General features: G+C 36.0%; 1 protein-coding gene across 13 annotated transcripts in view; it reads left to right on the plus strand.

Moving 5' to 3' along the window:
• The window catches only part of LOC306861751 (CUGBP Elav-like family member 2), a 154,332-nt gene that overhangs the window by 116,923 nt on the left and 21,443 nt on the right, over window positions 1-15,966 (plus strand). For 7 of the 13 annotated variants that reach the window (XM_079404201.1, XM_079404206.1, XM_079404202.1 and 4 more), the window contains 4 exons: window positions 2,755-2,889; window positions 8,027-8,106; window positions 12,872-13,033; window positions 15,163-15,226. In XM_079404201.1, the coding sequence (XP_079260327.1) occupies window positions 2,755-2,889; window positions 8,027-8,106; window positions 12,872-13,033; window positions 15,163-15,226 (441 nt within the window). Of the gene's footprint in view, window positions 1-2,754; window positions 2,890-8,026; window positions 8,107-12,871; window positions 13,094-15,162; window positions 15,227-15,966 lie in introns of all 13 variants that reach the window. The other 6 variants (XM_079404209.1, XM_079404205.1, XM_079404208.1 and 3 more) reach the window with 1 other exon arrangement.

The raw sequence follows: 15,966 nt of genomic DNA on the forward strand, positions 1-15,966 counted from the left end.
GTTACTACATAACCTACCCTAAAAAAAGAGATATATGTTTAATGTAGTACAAAGTTTGCACCCCTGTTCAAAAATGTGGGTCAGTTTTTTAAATATTATTGTTCTAATTTAAAATAAATGTTTTCTATTTTAATCTATTTTGAAATTGAATTTATTTGTGTGATTCACATCCTAATTTTCAGTATTCAGAGTAACATTACTTTGGAAATTATTCTCATATGCTAATTTGATTTCAATATTTTCCATTGTGGAAATCATGATACAATTTATTTATTGATTTATTTATTTGAATGTTTTGATGGAAAGAGAGTTCAAAAGTACTGCTTTTATCTATTTATGTGAACTAATTTGCCACTTTTAACCAATATAATACATCCTCACTACATGAAAGTATTGATTTCTTACAAAATAAATAAATCATACTGACTCAAACATTTTATAATGGCTGTATGAGTTATAATAATTTTGTGCAGTGAAATGTAAATATTTTAAAATTTATATATATATATATATATATATATATATATATATATATATATATATATATATATATAAAATAATAAAATCAGTAAAAATAGTAAAAATAATAATAATTTCATACATGTATTTATAAATAAATCATGATGTTTTAAAGTCTTGGATATTAGTAAAATATTACGGTCTTTAATTAGTACACATAGGCTAAAATATTTTATCAGCTAGAAATTGCTTTTTTGTAGAGTAAAACTAGCTTGCAACCATATTAATGTTTACTTTTCTTTGAGTCGAGATAGATTCAATCTGTCAGACTGGTTCACAAATCAGTCTGGATGATTCATTCCCAAATTACTCTGAAACAGAATTATTTGCCAAAAATCGTATCCATTGATTTTTACAAGTCAATGGATAATAACTTTCTTAACACTGGCTATTGGTATTATTGTATTTGATTTGCTGCATGTTATTGCAAAGAAAAAATATTTGTTGTAATATTTCATCAAAATGCAATACCTTGTTCTGCCTCTAAAATGACTTATGAAAATAAAATGGTGTGCGAATAGCATTTCATGTATTTTCTTCAGAGTCAGATTGGGTTCCGCTGCTTGTCTGTGTAAAAGGATCCATGTCTGTCTGTCTCTCTGAGTGACAGTGATGTTATAGATGTGACCCTCCATAAAACGTTTCTCATAGATGATATTATATCAAGTGTTCACTGTAAACATAGCTGAAATGCATTCATTCTGCTTATTAGTGAACACAGTAACCCATCAAACTGAGAACCCTGATTCTGTGTGTGTGTGTGTGTGTGTGTGTGTGTGTGTGGTTAATCTTATGATATGACACTGTGTGCACGTAAAGGCCTTTGAAACAGCACTTATCGCTGGCTCATCCTGTCGCTGTTAAATGCACAAACAATTCATACATCAAAATAAACAAGTGAGCTATCGATTTCCCAGAGTGCAGTGGCTTGCTTATCGGCCGCCCAGCGGTAAGAGCTGACACATTCTTCATTAAAAAAAATTGTATTACAGTTGCCTCTCTCTTGCTCTCTCTCCCTCTTTCTCACACACACTCAAGCATGCACAAAAACACAACTGCAAACTCTCACCAGATATATGATTTCATTATTTTGTATATGTATTTTTAATATGTCCTTCTTGTTCAGTCCTCTTCCCATTATGCCGAACATTTCAGATTAGAAACATCTAAAGGTTTGCTTTTTTTCTCACTGCGTTCATTGTATGGAGATCTGTTTCTACCTCTAACAACTGAATTGTGGTCATTGTGATATAATGTAAAAAATTAGTAATAAATTCACATTCTAAGTTTAAAAGCCACAATTGATGGATTTTATTATATTTTATTTTTCCGGTATTCCATATGGGCTCATATTTTGTTGTAATACTTCATTTATACATACAATCGATATTTCCTTGAAAGGGGTTAAAATATTGCATCATAGAAGGTCTATGATTAATACACAAAGTCATATTGTAAGATCTAGGGATATGAAGTTGCAATTATTTTATTTTAAATTCATTCATTTAATTGAAGTGGAATGGAAGCGTGTTTTCATACATATTCACAATATTACATCGTAACATGTTAAATGCAGCTGAAAGTTTTATGTTCTTATAGGAAGCTGAAAGCAAAATCAAGTTAGCCAAAAAAATTGCATAAAGAAATTCCAATTATTCCAGTATTCCGTATGTCTTCCAATGTAGTTTGTACACATTTTATCTACTGTTGATAACAAATAGCAATAGAGCTTGACAGAAAACACTACTCATTTAGCCGGGTAATGAGGTTAGTAACAAAACTACATTTCCCATCATTCTCTGTGGCAGCACAAGAATGATAAAATGCATAAATAAAGCATCAATTACACACCTAATGCACCTTTTCATTTTGGTGCATTAGTGCTAAAAAGCTTCTTGTCTTTCTGGTGAACTGAAAAGGGAGGAAATAAAAATCAAATTGCTCAGCACATCCATTTTATTTCCAACATGAACGCACATCACATCATAATTACGGCCTCTGAGCTCGTAAATAGGATCTTCCCAGGAGGACTAGAAGGCAGCACACACAGATTACGGGCATAAGAGAGCGTTCGGGTCATTGAAAGAAAGATCAAAGAGAACCAAGCGAAAACTTGCGGTTTTGTGTGTCTGGGCTTGATGTGCTAATGAAACATTGATCACATGCAGCCGTAATGTTTTTTTTTTTTACCACACATTGGTCACATTTGTTTTTTCCACCCTTCTTTTCTCTCAGCGGTGGAGGATAGAAAGCTGTTCATCGGTATGGTGTCGAAGAAATGCAATGAGAATGACATCCGGGTCATGTTTTCTCCTTTCGGACAGATCGAGGAGTGTCGCATCTTGAGGGGACCAGACGGACTCAGCCGAGGTGAGACAAGTACTGTACAAACTGTATTTGTTTTTACATTTTTCAAAGGGAAATTGTCGACGCAAATCTGAAACTAACACTGTGAGCTAATCAAATGTGAAGAGATGAAGCATCACAATGGGTAGCCACGCCCACATTGAAACCGCATTGGTCCAATACAGCTTTCCATGTAGCTAAATAGTAAACAAAAAAATATGTTTTTGATTGTCAGTGATTGTTTTGTGTCACACAGAATTTTAGTTTTTATGTGAACGGTCTGGACGTCACAACTGTGACATCACAACTGTAAGCTCATTAACATATGATTAATGATTAAAAGGATAGTTCACCCAAAAATTAAAATTCTGTCATTAATTACTCACCCTCATGTCGTTCCAAACCTGTAAACCTTTGTTCATCTTCACAACACAAATTAAGATATTTTTGATGAAATACGAGAGCTTTCTGACTCTGCATAGACAGCAATGCAACTACAACGTTCAAGGCCCAGAAAGATAGAAAGAACATATAGTCCATGTGACATCAGTGGTTCAACCTTAATGTTATGAAGCTACGAGAGTACTTTTTGTGTGCAAAGAAAACAAAAATAACGAATTTATTCAACAATTTCTTCTCTTTCGTGTCAGTCTTTGACGCATGTTCACAAGAGTACCACAACTATTTTAACAATGTCCTTACTACCTTTCTGGGCCTTAAACGTGTCAGTTGTGTTGCTGTCTAAGGAGGGTCTCAGATTTCATCAAAAATATCAACAAAGGTCTTAAGGTTTTGGAACGACATGAGGGAGAGTAATTAATGACAGAATTTTCATTTTTGGGTGAACTATCCCTTTAAGCAGCTGTCCTTACAAACAACAGTGTGAACTATCAACACAATCTCATGGCAATTCGTAACTATTGTATGTTTTGGTGAATCGGTGGCTAATTTGCATGACTTCGTACAATCTCATTTTTCAATATCGCATTGATGTTTATGTTTAGGGGTGGGGTTATGGGTGACCCCCCCCCCCCAAAAAAAAAAAAAAAAAACATATGTTTCACATCAACTCATATGAAATACTTACATTACTCTGTGAGATTGGTTGGAACTACAGCAGTTTGACATTTAGCAAATCATAACAGGGCTTATTTAAATAGAGAAGTCTTAAAGGTACAGTAGCAAAATCAACCTGTTTAGTTATAAAGAGTGTGGGAAATGCTTATAAAAAACTATTTTATGAGTTTTTTTGGTGCAATAAACTAATTTTAAGAAAAGTGTAGAATACAACACTTTATATGGTGACATATTACTATGCTTGTGTTTTTATACTTTGTTAAAGGGATATTTGTTGTAGACAAATGCATACATTCTGATCAAACATGGCCGAGAGATATACAAGTTAGTGGATTTACCATTCTAGCCATCATTGTCTGTAGTTAGCAAAGTCAGTCTTTCACAGTGTGCTAGAGGATGTTCGATTTCCATGTGGTACATGATAGCGTTGAAGATTTTTCCATCTTGATACAACCTACGGGGAATTACAGCGTACCTCCAACTTCCCATAATGCTCTGCTTTCACATATTGCCATCTTTTATCACTCGTTTATCCTCCTCATCCACTCCTCTAGTCATCCATCCATCCTCCGCTCATTGGCGTTACTCCTCCACAGTCCTTATTTTCCGTCTTTTCCTCCTGTCCTCATGAATATTTTAATTCCACAGGAGATTAAGTTTATTCCCTGAGCTCGTGGTTGGAGATATATTTGAAATACTTCTATGAGAGAAACTACCACCCTCTCCCATAAAAAAGGATTGGATGATTAAATAGATGACCAAATGTATACGTAAAAGAGGTCTACGGTAAAGCCCATAGACTAGGACGACTTTAAAGCGGTCTATCAATCATCATTGAACTTCACTATTAATAAAATATAGATCAGGCCACATGTGAGCGCATTGCCCTGGGAGCTACCCCACTTTCTTCAAAAAACTCATCTTTTGCTCTCTCTATCGCTCTATTTCTCCCTCGTTCATTCTCTTTTTATGACACTGACAGGTAATTGTGTTGTTTTCACCACAACTACAACATATGTGAGGGAAAACGTGCAATCAAACGGTCACCATTGCAAGAAAAACACCTGAGCATGAATTAAATAAATGAACATGAAACAGTGATTTGACTTGAAATTATTTTAATCTTTAAAACGAAAAAGATGGTATGAGACTAACAGAGGAAATCCGTTGACTAGGACAATTATGCCGTTTTGCACTCATTATACAAAAAGAAATTGACCCCAGATTGACCAATCACCATCAAGAACTCCAGAGGGCTGCGTAATAAGAATAATTAATCGCTTTCTTTGGAAATTCTTTTATTCGGTCTCCTCTTTAACAGCTTCTTATCTCAACAGATCACAGTTCGTTCGAACCGTGAACGAACTCTGCAGTCGCAGGTCAGCAAAAACGAGGACTTTGAGAGTTGAAAGAGTTTTTTTTCCGCATTTCTCCCCCACGAGATGGTTTCTCTAGAGTTTCGCACCCTGCCAGTGCCCACAAATATCACCCTTAGAGAGTCCAAAACTGCTTTAATGATGAGGCTAATTAAACAACTCTTAAAAATAAACAGCCTTTCATTCCGCTTTCACTCGTGGTGATGCCGGGGCCGTTCGCCGGGGCCAGATTCACCCGCTCTGAAGACAGAAAGGTGGTTGTATCAGAGCGATAGTGAAGAGAGAGATGCTAATGAGAAGGAGAGAATAAAGGTATGTCCGCTGTAGCAGGTAGACGGTGCCAGCAGATATACAGCGCAACCGTGTGGTGGCAACACCGCATTGCAGGGTGGAATTATTGTTGACTTTACCACGTACAATTACATGATGCTTCTTTTTTGTAATTTAATTGTTTTGTAATTTTGTAATTTTTTGTAATTTGTAAAAATAAATAAATAAAAAAACATTAAAATGCAATGAATACACCTGTTCTATATGGCCCATTTATTTCTGAATTAAAATAAGTATTGATATTATGTGTTTGGGAGGTGGGAAAAGATGCAACATTTTTAAACAGATTTATTAAAATATTAAAAGTATTTTTTTAAAATATGTCTCTTTAAAATATTGAATAATTTGACCTTTTTATGACAAAGCATAGTTATTTCAAATTGTAAAATGTCATGCGGTGCAACTCCCCAAAAATAAAAAAAATGATATTTGTTAATTATTTCATGATATTTGTAAAAGAAATACTGTTTACCGTAAAAATATATTTATTTATTTTTATTTTTTAAGATGATCAAAGTGTAGGAAAATTGTGGTTACACCACGTTACACAATGTGACGCATGACATTTATTTATTTTTTAATAAATCAACTATAAGAACTTTGTACAGGTGGAGTTTTATTTTATTTTATATTTTGGATGTCATTAACCATTTATGAGATGGGCAACCACTATTCTAATGGGAAAGTCAAGATTTTCTTAAAGAATCAAGGTGGAAATGTGGTGGTATTTTTCATATATCATTGTGAATGTTGACTGTACTGTATTTTGTGAGCAAATTATGTACGAATGATAACGTTTTCCAGAAAGTACTACTTATTTAGTCAGTTTATGACTTTACAGGTTTATGCAAAAAAATGCATTTCCCATCATTCTCTATGGCAGCATTAGAATGCTGCAGTAGGAAAAGAGAGAAAGTAATATGAAATTGCCCAGCATGTCCATGTTATTCTAGCCGACAATACTTGGACACACATCACATTGTAAATAGAGTTTTCAAATTTAAAAGGAACCATTTATGAAAAGACAGGATGCCAAGTCTTTGTTCTTTCCTCTCCTCCATTCTTCCCCTTCTTTCTCAGCGTATCTGCATATGTAGATGTGTGAGAAGTAGTTAACCCATTAACTAGACTGTCCATGCATGCACGCATGTGTGTGTCCTCCATATGTATAAACGTGCTGGACTGCACAGTAGAGCAGAGCTCTTCAAACAGGGCTGCGTTTTCCCCCAGCATGCCTCCATATGGCCTGTTCTTCTGGCTCCCGCTTGCACCGCTTCGGTTCCAAGACTTCTTGTCCCAGATGCCATTGCAAGCTCTCCCGAAACACGCACTCCCCTCCAGAGATTGTTCGCCTTGATTACAGTTGTTTAAAAAAGAAAGAAATTGGGTGTGTTTTTACATATTTATGAACAGACGGAATATTAATGAAACAGGGTTGGTGGAGATATCAATAGCACAGATCCTTAGGTATAAAGTTAGTATTAAAATATTTTTAAATAAAAATACTGTGCATATATTTGTCTTTGCAGTTTACATTTAGCCTATGAGATGTGCCAATATTTTGATAATATTAATAAACTGTAATAATGATAAGAAAAAACTGGAAAATCACTCTTGGATTTGTTTCTTTTGTTTGCTTGAATAATTCCATTAATAATTTGAAGCATTAAATTTCATGTTTAAATTTATTTTAAATTGTTTTAATTTAAAAGGATAGTTCACCCCAACAATGGAAAACTGCCATTTACACAAACCTGTTGTCGTTTTTTTTTTTTTAATGAAGCCTGAGATATTTCTGGCCCTCCATTGAAATGCCATTCTATCAAAATTTTCAAGCTTCAAAAAGTTCAGAATTAAATATTTGGATGAATTAAACCTTTAATTTATGTTTTATTAATGTTTAAGTATGTTCTGTCATCTAGTTTTTGTTATGGTTTCAAAATTTAAATTGAGAATTGTGAAATTTCCCTAGAATTGGTATTAACAATTACAGTTTTTGGTATCAGAGTAACCCTACAGGTAGAAACAATGTACGCGTGTGTATGTTTGATGAAACTAGCCACACACTCTAACCCCATAATGTAGTTTCCAAGCCATCACACCAAACGAAATTAAAGAACTGATATCCATTGCTGACATTTTGTTGAGTGTGTATTTTGAGATGTTGAATGTTTATCTGAATCTGAATGTTGAATGTTGATTGTTCTATTCTAGCAATTGTATAGCACTGTTGTCTGCTGTGTTCTTTGTACGATCTTTGTTTTTTGGCTTTATAACAACCTGTCCAACCCTTTTGTCTTGTTTTGTTTCTCTCTCGTCTCTCCTCCTTCCTCTCCTCTCCTCTCCTCCCTCCCACGTCCCTCCCCTCCCTCCTGCAGGATGTGCGTTTGTCACGTTTTCTACCAGGGCTATGGCACAGAATGCAATCAAAGCCATGCATCAGTCTCAAACCATGGAGGTACTGTACCCTTGTCTTCTCTCTCTCTCTCTCTCTCTCTCTCTCTCTCTCTCTCTCTCTCGCTCTCACTCTACCTTTCTCTATCTCTGCTCTGTTCCAAAACATAGTGAGCTGCCTACGTAGGCAGCATTTTAAGGGTATGAAAAGTTGTTCCAGAAGATGCTTTCATTTGGTCGTTCTTCTAACTTTCTACTGACCAAATTCTAATGTACACTTTGAGAAGAAGATAATTTTGTAATGCATTGTGTCAAAAGATGGCATACAATGCAGTAAGAAATGTCTGTTCTAAATATAATTCATCGCATAGCATCAACAAAAGTAGTTATGTCTGATTAAAAGCAACCATTTTAATTTTCGCTTACTTATTGGAGTGTTGTTGTTAGCTTAGCGGCTTTCTTCCAAAATGGTGAAAGATATATATATATATATATATATATATATATATATATGACGTTGTTACAAAAATGTTTCATTTATTAGTACCGCAAAGTATCTAAATAAATAGTTATGTCTAATTAAATGAGCTTATTGTTAGCTTAGCAACATGCTAATGTTTAACACTATTAAAGTCAACTGTGTTTCACATCAAATTCCAGTTTGTTAAACTTTGAACATACAAATTTTACATCAACCAATATAAAGTTGCTTAGTTTAGAACTAGTTGCTACACTATTTACAATGGACAATGGACCTTTTTTGCTCATAAAATTTCACTAATGTGACCACTTCTTGTGGGAGGATTGTTGTCAACTTAGCAACATGCTAATGTGTCCACATTCACCATTTTCTGGATTCTCTGCTTTGTTTTGCTTATTAAAATATGGTTGTTAGCTTAACATGCTAATGTTTATTTCACTTAGGATGCTGCCTAGGATAGCTTACTAGATTTAAGAACAGAGCCTCTCTTACTCTCTCTATCTTTTTCTCTCTCGTTTCTGTTTGAATTGGCGGCCAGTATCACAACCTTGTACAGATTTTCCCTATGAAGTCCTAAGATGAAACTTTTTTTTCAAACTTTCAACACCATAAAACTGCTTCGTCGCTCCCTGTTATTACTGTCAAGCATTTCCAAAACCACGGCCAAACGGGTCAAACTAAGAAGCACCCACTGCGCAACCAGTCTGCCATTAGCAGACGGGTCTCACGGTGATGATGTCACAGACGCTTTAATAACAGACCTCCGATGGGCCCTTGCATTGTGATTGCCCTGTAGAATGCCGGCGTGCTGCTCTCAGAGTTTAGCAGTCTGTCTCATTGCCTGTCAAAATGTCAAAGCTCTGACACACCAAATCAGAGGGTGCTGACAGCTGTCTAATACAGGGCCCTAACTATTCACTTGTGTGTGCGTGACTTTGCGCACACATGTCACCACTTTCTGCAAATTTCCCATTGCATGTTAACCCTTGCATACACTCAGTTTTTAACACCAACGCCTGGTTTTAAAGACCACCAATTAACCAATCAGAAATTGCTTACACTATTGGATTTAAGCTGTTTTGTCAAGCCTCTAAAGGTTTGTAATTATCAATTCATAAACTAAATGTACAAATATATTCATCCTTCATCTAGCTGACCATGTCCACCATTCGCTTCAGGGTGCTTCTGCTGTCTTTTTGCACAGTATGTGTCCAAATCTTTTTTCCAAAGGGAAAAAAAAGTAATTACCCAGTTTAAATGAGAGTGAGTAAATTGTGTCGAGTTGTTGTTTGTTTTCGGCCATCTCTCCACCCTCCCCTCACACAGAGGAATTTGTGGCCTTTCTGAATGTCATGACTTAATGAAAACTGATATGACAGAGGGTGCACATGCATGTGCCTGGGTGCACGCACACAGTCGCGAGCGGCCTTGCTCCTTTAGTGTCGTCTCAAAGGGTTGTTTTCAGTGCTGTGGTTTGCAATAGTATCCCTGGACATTCATCTCGTTTGATATGTTTGTCTCTTTTTATCTCTGTGATGCTCGTTACTGTTTTTGTAGTGTGTGTATGTGTGTATGTGTGTATGTGTGTCTCTCCACAGATGCACGCTCGTTTACACCAGTATATTTCATGGGAGTGTGCGCATGGCAGCCCAGGTCATATATCTCTCTCTAAAAAAATAAAACATACTGTAAAAAAAATTAAAAATAAGTATATATATAAAAATTTTATCATTTTATTAAAGTGTTGTATTTTATACTGTAATACATTGGTTTATATATATATATATATATATATATAATTACAACAGACTACTTTATGTATTACTCTTATGTTATTTAAATTTAAATGATAAATTAAATTCGTGAAGTGTATATACAACATTATTTTGGGGTGTAATGGCTTCAATATATGCTTATAACGCTTATTACATATGCCTATAAATAAAATATAATATAATTCCAATGACTATAATACGTGAAATATATATAGATTTGTTTTTATTTATATGTACTGTAATACAGTGTTTAATTTTTATTTAAATCAGGAGGACAATTCAACAAATTACTCTGTTACTTACAAATTTAAATGTATTTCTTTAAAAAAACATTATTTCTATACATATTTTATTTTACATATAGAAATAAATAGTATGTATGTATTCATTTTCTTAAGCATATACACATCTGTATATGCAGACCAAAGTACTGTACAATTAACACACATGCGGGGAAAAAAAAGAACCAATGCATCAACTAAAACACATATAATCCATCCTTAAAGAGGGTTCTTCATATAAAGGGGGAAATGTGAACTGGGCATGTTTTTGTGAGATTAACCTCAGTCAAGTGATACCAATTTTATCAATGTTAACTTTAACTAACATTTTAGCTTCATTCTGCTTCTTTCACATTAGCCTGTAGAGAGTGTGTGTGTGTGTGTGGGAGAGAAAGACTGAGACAGAGCCAGTGAGTAATGAGATTTTTTAAGTCTCTTGAGATGTTCACTCGGCGATGGCACCACTCGATTGACAGCTTGAGTTAAATCTAATTGCCCCCACCCTTACAAGTTTTATTTTTACCTCCCCTCCATCTGAGAGCAGAAATAAGAAAATCAGCTCTCCGAATAGAAGGAACACCGAAGAACGCTCCGGGTGGATGTGAGGCGCTAAACCTCCAAGAAACTGTCAAATGTTCTCTCTCGCACACACAAACGCGCACGCGCACACACACACACACACACACACGCACGCGCGTTGTAGAGGGTCTATGATCTTTCATCATTTTTTTTGTCAGACTGTGGTTTGCAGTTCAGAGAGAGCACAGTAAAAGAGGCAGAGTGATTTATCAAGAGTGAATCAGCACCTGTAAGGTAAAGACAAGAGACAGAGATGTAGAATAATTGCCTTGAAGCACTCGTCTCAATCTTTCGTCCTCTTGTGGCTCCATATGGCTGCCCTGTGTTAGCTGGCGTTGCCTGAGGAACAGCTTTGATATTAATACATGTAATGGTGTTTCTGAATGTTCTTACTGAACATCATTCACACAGTCTGTCTTCTGTAACGTATACGCTCATGTGTTCGCGTCGTTATCTTTTGCTCAACTTCATGCCACTGTGATGATTCAAATTTTGGTCTGTTCCTCACACAAAGCATTCTTTAGAAGACTTTGAATATAGCGAGTGGTTTGCGCCGACTTATGGCACATCTTAGGTTGAATCTCATGCCGAGGTCAGATTTTACCCCAGACTAAAAAGAAAGAATAAAAACTTGTTTTGCTTAAATAAAAGTATAACTGTACTGAATCATGTTAAAAATAAATAAATTTATTAAACACATTTGCTTTGCCCACTTCTTATTACCATAATTAAAAATATTTAAATGATGTATTTTGTTTCGTTCTGTCTTCAATTTATGCAAATTTTATATTACAATAAATTATTGTATTATAGTAATTGGAATCTAATTAGAATATCCATTGAGAATAAATTTGACATAATTGTAATTGTAAATTATCTGTATTATGCATATTTAAATTACATAGCATTGTTGTTGTATTATAGTAATTAGAAACTAATAAGAATCACCACTGACAGTAATGGAAATTACAAAATAAAAATAGTCAAAAAATTAATAATACAAATAAAACCGATGCATTATGGTGTCACAGTGCCAAAAATGTTGTCATTGTCTTATGCATTTTTTTAATGCATGAATGAATTAAATAAAATGTAACCTGGACAACAGATGAACCCTTTTGGACCTCTTTTTTAATAGAGATTTTTGTATTCAATATTTGAACTGTTTCGAGGAACATGATGCTGAGTAAATCATGAGAAAATGTTACATGTCGATTGAATAACCCTTTTAAGAACTAACACATTACTTGCAATGCACACACACCCTTCTTTCATTATATTCTGACCCCCAGGACTTTAGTTAAACGGGCATCGCAGGTCAGCCCCATGATGTTTAGGTCTGTTTGCTTTCGTCGGGGAAAGAGACCAAACATGTGAGAGATTAGCAGAAATGCACAGGTCTGTAGTGTGCAGTGAGGGCTGTGGGGTGGGAGATCTCGCGCGCTCTCTCAGACAGATGATGAAATAGTTTTATAAAGCAGGAAATCGCTTTCCTGGGAAATAAAATCAGCAGCACAGCACAGAACTCTCATTTCACCAAGAACTCCCGTCGCTCCAGCAGTTGTGTGTGTGTTTGTGTGCCATTATCGGTTTATGCAGTACCATTGCAGAAGATCATTGCTCTTCTAGATATTTAGCTTTCCCTCTTTTTTTTTTTTTTTACCCCTCTCCCTCTTCCACTTTCCTCTTCTCTCTTTCAATCTGTCCACACAGGGCTGCTCCTCCCCCATGGTGGTGAAGTTTGCCGACACGCAGAAGGATAAGGAACAGCGGCGGCTGCAGCAGCAGTTGGCACAGCAGATGCAGCAGTTGAACAGCGCGTCTGCCTGGGGCAGCCTGACCGGCCTGACTGGCCTCACCCCGCAGTATCTGGCAGTAAGAGGACACACCCACGCAGCCACGCCCACCAGCAGCACAGCCAGCGCAGCCACCGCAGTCAGTCACTGTCTCCGGCCACCTGCCCCGCCCCCACCTCTCTTGCTCTCTCTGAGACAGTCTTAACCCCTCTTCCAAATCTCTCATCTGTTGAACTTCGATCGTGCCTTGATCGAAGTTCGCCTTGAAACCGGTCCCCATACTCAAAATTTTGAAGGGTAGTGCTGCTGTTGAGAAGCTGTTAAGGCAGTGGTTCTTTAAGACTTATTTAAAATAAGACAAAACAAGCACTAATAGACCTGAAAATCAAGATATTTCTTATTTTAATTCACCCTGTAAAAGTTCTTTGCTTCATAAAAGAACCAGGTTTCCCACTGTCTAGAAAAAACAGGATATATTGTACAGTTTAAAAGTGTAATTTATAAACCTGGAAATTAATGTAAAATATTAAAATCTTTAAACTCTATAGACATACATATACATTTTATAGTTATGCCAACCTCTCAAATATTTCTATTTTGTAGAAATTATGAAAACATTTTTAATAATACTTAATATTTTAATAATCCTTTTCCAGTAAATCACAAATAGGAAAAGTCATGCAGCCTTTGAGTATAGTTGTGGTAATTAGGAGGCCTTATAGAGTCAGAAAGGCTGAGAAACACTGCATTAGGAGATCCAGTCGCTCCGGCTTTCTTTGTAATTTCAAGAAGGCAGAGGGAACCATTTTTAAACAGCCTTGGTTTTGGAAGTATTTTTCCTGTTGGTTTTCTTCATTGGCATTTTTAAAATCTATAGTAAAAAAAGCCTAATAAAGCCATGATCCCAAACCAACCAGCGCTGAGATCAGTCACCACAATTCAACATTTTATCCAATGGCATGGTGCATTGCAATCTATAGATATAATATAGGAACATATATAGGCATTAGGTCTGTCTTAAAAGGTTTATGCAATTTTATGAAATATATTTCTTTCTATAGAAAAAATGAAAGACATTTTTACTTGCAGAACCCAGCTGGTATTATTATATTAAGAGGATACAACATGGTGGTGACATTTACTCACGTTTTAGTCCATAAGGACAGTGGGTGAGGATTAAAGGACTATGCAAGAGCATTGGGACAGGGCCATCTCTCCCACCATTCTGCTTCGCCCTTTTCTACCTTTTTCCACTTCCCTGTCATTTTGAGGTTACATTTAGCTTTTAAGTAGTCTGAGAGGTCTAGTTCAATGTCATCCTAATCCTCTAGAGTCATTTAGAGTCTGCTTTCCTCTCCCCTTTCATGTGCAGAAACTGCACAGGACAGCAACACACTGCCAGCAGAACTGACGGGTGACTCTTAGCATGACAGTTTTCACTGGCACCGATGTATGAGGCTAATACCTTGAAGTGGTCCTCAAGTCTTTTAGGATTTTGTTCCTCTGAATATTTTTTACATGGTTTTCACTCTCAGAACTGTTTTATGTTAATCGTAAATTATTGTGTTTAGAGACCACAGAGTCCACAGTTAGCATTATTTTATGTATATGCAATATATTAATTATGACTTATAAACTTTATAACACAGTATTTTAACCAGCCTCACTGTGTTAAAGCTTTCAACAATAAAAAACCTCAAAAAAATTTAACCTTAAACTGAGTTTTTGTCCTAGCCAGCTGCATCTCAATAATGTGTGATGCCACAAGCTATTTTGTTGGTAACTTTTTGTTGTGCTGCACTATACAGTGCTGTTAACATTAGACAGCACACATGTTGTGTATTAGGGATCAAATCTATTTTAATTGGCTGTGATTTTGTTGGCATGAATGCATTTATTACACTTAAATATTTAGTTTAATACAAAACTAGAGTGGGCCCAGTCCTAACACTTGAGGAACACCAGTAGCTAAAAAACACACCCTAACAGATAGAGGCTTTTGTGTTGCTACACTGTTGACAGACTGCTCTATATTGTCACTCCAGACAGCATGGAAGTTGATGGAACATGGAAACAAACCACAATGTTTCATCTATGTTTAGCTAACACTAGCTCCTTCAAACATTATCCTTATATATCCATCACCATAAGCCAATACATAATAATGATTACACATTAATGGTCTGTTTTTGTCTCTCTTTCTCCCAGTTGCTCCAACAAGCGACCTCCTCCAGTAACCTAGGAGCGTTCAGTGGTATTCAACAAATGGCAGGTGAGATACTGAACTCTGTGTTAACCCAACTAGCCCCATTGTAACTCCTCAACTAAACTTCCATACCCCCTACTAAACCATTAAACCCTGCTATGAATTGCATTTAAAAAACAAACAAAAAAACAGTTTGACACCTCAACCCTGAACAGATCCAGGATCAGTAGAGATTCGGCTGAGAACATTCTCATCCTGCCTCAGTTTAGATTCAACATGCTGCAGAGTTCTTGACAATGTGTAGCACACCTGGACGCTTTGTAATGTTTGTAAATGTGTGTGTGTGTGTGTGTCAGAATTTGATGATGAACTGAGACTTCATTGATCACAAAAAACACATTCTTTCCACGTCTGTTCTGATTTGCATCAAACCCTTTTTTTTGTTTCTTGGAAGACGAGTTTGTCTCATCATCCAATCATATCTCCTTGCCTGAGCTCTGTGAGGCTTATTGGAGACCAAATCGTGATGATATGCCCCATCAACCCTCAGATGTCTTCAGCTTTTTACATTTTCACTTTAGAAATTCTCAAAGAAGAGGAAAAATGAAAATACCCTTATCCAAATAGGCCACTTATCACAGTTTGTTCATGCCACGAATACTGTCAAATTCACCAGAAACCTGCAGAGAATTGAGCAACACAAGATGGATTCCTTGTCGAAGCAACATGATATGTTATTCTATATTCACGCTGACTTGGTTTAGCACTTTGGAATATGATTAGTGTTTTACAACATCTGCCAATGA

The sequence above is a fragment of the Barbus barbus genome (assembly GCF_936440315.1).
Source record: "Barbus barbus genome assembly, chromosome: 42".
Taxonomy (NCBI): Eukaryota; Metazoa; Chordata; class Actinopteri; order Cypriniformes; family Cyprinidae; genus Barbus; species Barbus barbus.